The sequence below is a fragment of the Syngnathus typhle genome, linkage group LG20 (genome assembly GCF_033458585.1).
Source record: "Syngnathus typhle isolate RoL2023-S1 ecotype Sweden linkage group LG20, RoL_Styp_1.0, whole genome shotgun sequence".
NCBI lineage: Eukaryota > Metazoa > Chordata > Actinopteri > Syngnathiformes > Syngnathidae > Syngnathus > Syngnathus typhle.
The window spans coordinates 783,228-790,123 of record NC_083757.1 but is presented as its reverse complement, the minus strand read 5'-3'; the positions used below and the strand labels follow the sequence as shown (position 1 = coordinate 790,123).

At 46.7% G+C, this 6,896-nt stretch overlaps 1 protein-coding gene across 1 annotated transcript; it reads left to right on the top strand.

Annotated features, from left to right (window-relative positions):
• The first annotated feature begins 1,277 nt into the window (after positions 1-1,277).
• LOC133144762 (eomesodermin-like) lies at positions 1,278-4,341 on the top strand. Its single transcript, XM_061267672.1, has 6 exons — positions 1,278-1,972; positions 2,272-2,426; positions 2,889-3,010; positions 3,199-3,357; positions 3,426-3,487; positions 3,567-4,341. The coding sequence occupies exons 1-6, from the start codon at positions 1,278-1,280 to the stop codon at positions 4,339-4,341; spliced, it is 1,968 nt and encodes a 655-aa protein (XP_061123656.1).
• The last annotated feature ends 2,555 nt before the right edge of the window (positions 4,342-6,896 follow it).

Here is a 6,896-nt window from a genome sequence, read left to right as displayed (position 1 = left end):
GTGCGTAAGTGCGTGCGCGTGAGCGCGCGTCTGCGTTTGCGCGGCTGCCGGAGAGCGCACGGGAGAATATTGGCCGTTTCACATTGTGTAGAGAATATTTAATCACACATTTCTGTTGTCCGTATTACATTGATGTATTTTTTTTATATGATTTCGTTTTTTTATTTCATTTGACCACCTGTTGGTTAGTGTCACAATGTTTTCCCTTTGTTTAAAATGAATTGCTCAACTGCGAGGTGAATTTTACAGCATCGTTCGGTTCTCAGAGGGTTTATTTTAATGCATTAAATGTTTATCATTGATCATCACGATAAAATGTGGGGGGTTTTGTGTCGATGATTTAAAAAAAAAATCAATTTCCAAATGGTTGCGTCTTTATTGTTTGATTTGCAATGGCAACTAAGAACCCATGTGAAATGTTCACGTTGGTTTTACACAAAATATGACGTGCGATATGTTTCAATTTGCATTTTAGTCGGCGGGCGAATCCGGATGGAAATACAGGTAAGTACTTGAAGTAAACCAGGTACACGTGTGTTGCTTTTTTTTTTTTTTTCATTTTTCTTCCCCTCGACGGATGGAAGTGTTGAGGGAATATAAACTGGACGTGGTGGTGGTCCAAATATCGGCAAGGAACACTGAGAGGTGCGTAAAAGGATCAAAATAAACAGTAAATTAGATCATGATCAGACTAGGTTTTATTTAATCACCATTTCGTGTGGGGGTCATTTGGAGTGCGATTAGGGCGAATTGTGCATGGCAAAAATACATTTAATCTGCAGATGTGCTTTTGGTCGTTTTGACGGAGGCTTTAAAAGACAAAAAAAAAGAGAAACGCGGCAACATCCATGACAAGCGCGCTTCCAATAAAAGGAGAGAGAGAGAGAGAGTGAGAGAGAGAGTGAGATTATTTCTAATTGAATTAGAGCTCCGGCTCAGCCATTGGCTACGTGAAGAGGCCCGGTGCCCCGGTGTGCTCCCCTAAAAGCTCCTCCCATCACGCTTCCAAACACTTGGCTGTGCGGAGGAGCACATTTTATAAGGGCCTCTAAAAGTCATGTCTGTGCTGTGCCATCATCTGACCTGAAAAGCCAGCGGAGATAAGGAGAAGGCTTGTGAACGCCCGCCTGCCCGCCTGCCTGCGCCCGCCCGCCTGCGCCCGAGCCTGCGCCCGCCTGCCTGCGCCCGCCCGCGCCCCCTTCCATCACTGATTCTGGAGGGAGCAGGGCTCTTCTTTTTTGCCTCAGACTGACCCCGTTGGCCACGTCTCCTGAACCATGCAGTTAGAGAACATCCTCCCCAGCGCGCTCCCCAAGACCTTTTACAACCTCTCCTCGACGGACAGCGCAAATAACAGCCCGAGGCCGCCGTCGCAGCTCGAGTACCAAGAAGTGGAGCGGGCGGAACCGGAGTCAAACACTGCTCCTAAGAAATACCTGGCGACCGTGGGGAACGGGATGATGGCTGAGCCAGAAGGAGACACGTTCGCTAAAAGCGGGCCCGATGGGAGGAAAGGCTCCCCGGTGCTCGGTGAGGACGAGCTGAGCAGCGGCCGGCGATACAACTTGGATGAACTCGCTTCTGATCGCTATTTCATCTCGTCTTCTCAGGCGAGTTCCGACATGGCAAGTCCGTGCTCCCTCTTCCCTTACGCAGGGCAGACAGGCTCCGTGTACACGGGCACCACCGGGTCCAGGTACCCGGCCTCCCTTCACTACGGCTCGGTCCTGCCGCCCGCAGGCTTCTCCTCTCCGTCCGTTTGTAGCGGCCGGAGTCAGTTCGGCAGCGGGGGCTACCAATTCAGTCAGGGTCCCGGTTGTTTGTACCCGTCTTACCCCGGCGCGGGCATCGGCTCCATGTCTCTGCCCGGCTCCGGCGCCGGCCCGAGGGCGCAGGTCTATCTCTGCAACCGGCCTCTCTGGCTCAAGTTCCACCGGCACCAGACCGAAATGATCATCACCAAGCAGGGCAGGTAAGCATGTGGAGAAGTCTTTTGTCAAATTAGACCGTCCGCCATTTCATCTATTTTGATTTACTTTTACGCATGGATGTATTTTTACGGGCGCATCTATTTTGATTTACGCACTTTTGATGGATTTTTACGCACGTTCCGTTTTTTGTTTTTTTTTAGTTTCTTTTTATTGCATTTAATAAATGTATTTTTCGTTGCTGACATATTAGTTCCAATCCAAACAAATTATGCATGATAAATAAAAACGAATGCAACTTTGAAATAAAAGTCCCAAATGTGTCGCTCGCTCCCTTTCGCAGACGGATGTTCCCGTTCCTGAGCTTCAACATCACCGGATTGAACCTCACGGCCCACTACAATGTCTTTGTCGAAGTTGTTCTGGCCGACCCGAATCATTGGCGCTTTCAAGGGGGGAAGTGGGTCACTTGCGGCAAAGCGGACAATAATATGCAAGGTGCGTTAAGAAATTCAATCAACCGCTTGGAAATAGAAAACGTTACAATCGTAGCTCTATAAATATTGAAAGGGAAAAATAACGATAAACTTAGAAATGTGGTTTTGATTATTTTAGGATCATAAATGCTTTTTGAGTGCTGTAACAGCTAAAATTCTAAGATGACAAATCTGCACCAACAAAAACATCAGTTAAAATTGGGATTATTATTCATAAAATATTTTTTGTTAAATGTACCATTTTATTTTCATGACTTTAAAATGAAGACGACAATTATTAGATCGGCGTAAAAATCAAATTGTCATGCCTGTTTGTTTTTCGGTGTCATTTTGCCGTAGCGTTTGAAATAACCTTCAGACAAATTGACAGGAGAGAAAGCGGTGGCAAATCACAAGTAGTTTCTTGCATTTTTTCTTTTTAAAGCTACATCATTTTCACATGTATATGATGTGAATTTCTTAGGTAACAAAATGTATGTTCATCCTGAATCCCCAAACACTGGCGCTCACTGGATGAGGCAAGAAATCTCTTTTGGCAAATTGAAGCTGACAAACAACAAAGGAGCCAACAATAACAACACTCAGGTATACACCCCCTGTCTTCTGTTTGACATTTTATTAATTAGTGTTATTTATTTATTTATTTTACATATGTAATAAGCAGGTTTGCCTTTTTGTTTTTGTATTTTTATCAGGCCGAGCACCAATTTTATATGTCAAATGTGAAGCCGGCTGTGCACGCCACTAAAGCTGTCATGCATTTCTTTTTACAGATGATAGTCTTGCAATCCCTTCACAAATACCAACCGCGGCTGCACATTGTCGAGGTGACCGAGGACGGCGTGGAAGACATGAGCAACGAGGCCCGAACTCAAACCTTCACTTTCCCGGAGAACCAGTTTATAGCCGTGACCGCCTACCAGAACACAGATGTAAGAATTCTTCTAGCAATTTTCATTTTTCTCTCTTTTTAACATTTCCTTGATTTGTTGTTCTCCAGATCACCCAGCTGAAGATTGACCACAACCCATTTGCAAAAGGGTTCCGGGACAATTATGACTCGTAGGTTTCAGTGATTACGCTTGCGTGGAATGTCGCTTTCCCGTCCGTCTAATGGTCAACCTTTTGCTCATTTAACCAGAATGTACACAGCTCCAGAGAGTGACAGGCTGACTCCATCTCCAACAGACTCTCCCCGCTCCACCCAGATTGTGCCGGGCGCTCGCTATGCCATGCAACCTTTCTTTCAAGAGCAATTTGTCAATAACTTGCCGCAGAACCGCTTCTACGGCGGCGAACGGGCCGTGCCCCAAACCAACAGCCTCCTGTCCCCGCAGAGCGAGGACGCGGCGGCGGCGGCGGCGGCAGCGGCGGCCGCCGCCGCCGCTTCGGCCCAACGCTGGTTCGTCCCTCCGGTCCAGCAGCCGGGCTCCAACAAGCTGGACCTGTCCTACGACAACGATTATTCCACCAGTAGCCTGCTGTCCTACGGCATCAAACCTCTGTCCCTTCAGACGTCCCACGCCCTTAGCTACTACCCGGATTCGGCTTTCGCCTCCATGGCGGCGGGCTGGGGCGGCAGAAGCTCCTACCAGCGCAAGATGACCACGGGGCTGCCCTGGTCCCCTCGTCCCAGTCCGCCGGCCTTTGCCGAGGAGCAGCTCGGGGCGGCTAAAGACAAGCTGGCGGAGGAAACGCCGGCGTCGGCCACCGCCTGGATGGAGACGTCGCACTCGTTGAAATCGGTGGATTCTAGCGATTACTCGGCGGTGTGCAAGAGGCGCAGGATGTCCCCCACCGGGGGCTCCAGCACCGACAACTCTCCCACCATCAAGTGTGAAGACTTGAGCGCTGAGGATTACAATAAGGACAACCCAAAAGGCATGGGTTATTATGCATTCTACACAAGCCCCTAAGACTAACTCAATATAGTAACCGAGTGCTCGCCATTCCTTGTTAATGTCTTTTTGTTTTTTTCTCTTTTCTCTAAAGGTGCCAAAGCTTAGTGTTGCTCCCCCCCCCCCCCCCCCCCCCCAAGCAAGCTGCACAAGGTTATTTTCCCAGGCCATACCTGAGCAGTAAACATGCATAGTGGTTGTTGCTTTTGAACAAGCCTGTCCATTTCTAAAATCCAATTCTCCCCCAAATGCCATTTGCTCTTCCCCGTTCTTTCCTTGTGTATTGAAGTCGATCCCATTGTACAGTATTTGTGCACTTTAGAATGTGATGTACCTTGTAAAAAGTTGTCTTCATGAAGGTGTTAAATGGAATTAAATAAAGTTGCTTTTCATGAAGCATCATCCAAATGTCTTTTTGTCTATGATTTCTTCAGCAGAGCATCATATTTGCTCCAGGTATGCATGTCGGAATTTAGGATTGCACATTTGGAGCGTGCATGCAAGATAATTCATGCGACATATGACTTGTATCATTCTGGCCCTTTTGTGAGTTCATTGCTCCTCATTACAGATGACTTATCATGCAAATAAGCTGTAAAGGCTGTCACTTTTCCATATACAAAACTGTCAACATGGTGTTCAAATATATACATGAATGCTCCATACAAAAAAAAAACAGCAAATGATATTTTGTGTCACTGCAAAAAGTATTCTAGGATTCTAAAAAGGATGAGCAGTGTAGAAAAATGGGTCCAATTCACTTTTCAGTATGATGCAGAATACATCAACAAACAACATATGACTTCTCTTGGATCATTTATTTTTTTTTACAAAAAGAGCAGAACTATGATGTCCTTTTCTAAGCAAAGTGGTCATAATATTTGCATAGTGTACGTCTCCTTCTCACCCGTTTGCCTTCCCTTCAAATTTGAATTGATTTGCATGCTGGCTTGCTAATTAGTTCTGTTGTCAGACTGCTTGACAAAAGGAGGAGTCTTACTCCAATTAACACCTCCTAACAAGGTAGATTACCACGGACTTTCAAGAAAGCTGTAAAAAAAGAAAAAAAAACAGCCTCTCGTGGGAATTGCAGCTTGAAGAAGTGAAATGTTTGCACTTATGTCAGCAATTTGTTTTTTTCCAAGCCTTCCAACTCTTTTTTTTTTTTAAATATCATGTTTATATTACAGGTGTCTGACAGACATTCCAAAATGGTGCTAGTCCTCAGCATGGCGGTCAATGGATGTATCTCCCTCGCTCAAGCCTTCATGCAAGTAGGACGCTGATCAATAGCGGGTAATCAATAGAATTCTGTGTTATGTCGATAAGTGGCGGTCTGTTAGGACAAGTTTTCTTTCTTCAGTGTGTGTCCATGTCCTCATCTGGGGCAAGTTCATGGCAGATGAGAATTTGGAAAGAGCGTAGCCAAAAAGGGTTTTTGACATCTTAACACAGATGACGTCCTTAGGCTCTTTCTTCACCTTCAGTCACACACTATTACTGCTCTCACAGGCTAAATTTAGCCATGGGCGCGTTTGTCTTTCGCTCCACATTTTTAGATGTCTCTTTGGCCAAAAGAAGAATGGAACAGTGGCCATTTGTCGGGATTGTTTTCACACTATTTAAAGGGATGTGTTGCCGAATGTCAAACGACTACAAACAATTCAATCAATAATTCATTCTATGTTTAGTGAATCCAAATATGACTTGTTGAAATATTTCATGATGTTCTAATTTGTTGTTGATACATGTGAAGTTAATAATTGAGCCATTATTTTCTGCAGGTGTACCCAATTTTGTGACCGGTGAGCGTGTTTACAGAACAAGCATATGAGAGCTAGGCATTGATAGTTTCGATGACTTGAGGTGTTTGGGCAAGCGCCATAACACCCTGGCCCGAGTCTCACTTAGTATCTCCTCCGCCCAAACTGCTTCATCATTGCTGGATGTTAGACGGAGCGCTGAGCGAGCGAGCGAGCGCACGGCTATAATGCTCACAGGTCTGTTGGAGTGAGACCGTGGTGTGAGATGAGTCTCAAGTTAGCGGGGCCACAAATGTTTGGAGGAAGGTGTTGAGTGTTGGCAGAGAGCACAAAGGTGACAGGAAGCCGAGTTGCAGGGGAGCCCTTGTGTGCTACTGCTGGCTGGCTGGCTGGCTGGCTGGCTGGCTGGCTGCGGGGAGATCTCCAGTCACTGGTGCATGCTTAATGTTGGGGAGGGAGAGTATCCCGCGGCTGAGCTGCACTTAACAGCACATTGATTTCAAAGCCTCTGGAGGCTGGTGGGACACATCCGAACAGGCCGAATCAGCCCGCTCCGTCCCTACTGACACCACCATTTACCGTCTCCGCAACTCCTCCCGCTGCCTCTGCGATGATTCGGATACACCGTACCGTGCTGGTCATTGGCCTCTTCTGGCCCACTCCTCTCCAGAGTCTCCAAGGAGTCAGTCTGGATTCGAGGGGCACTAGGCTTCCCGCAAGATCCGACATGTTTGGGGTAGGACACAAAGAGGCAGCCATGTGGAAAAGATAGGAATCCAAATCAATGCAATGGCACTTTGGGAAGAGTCA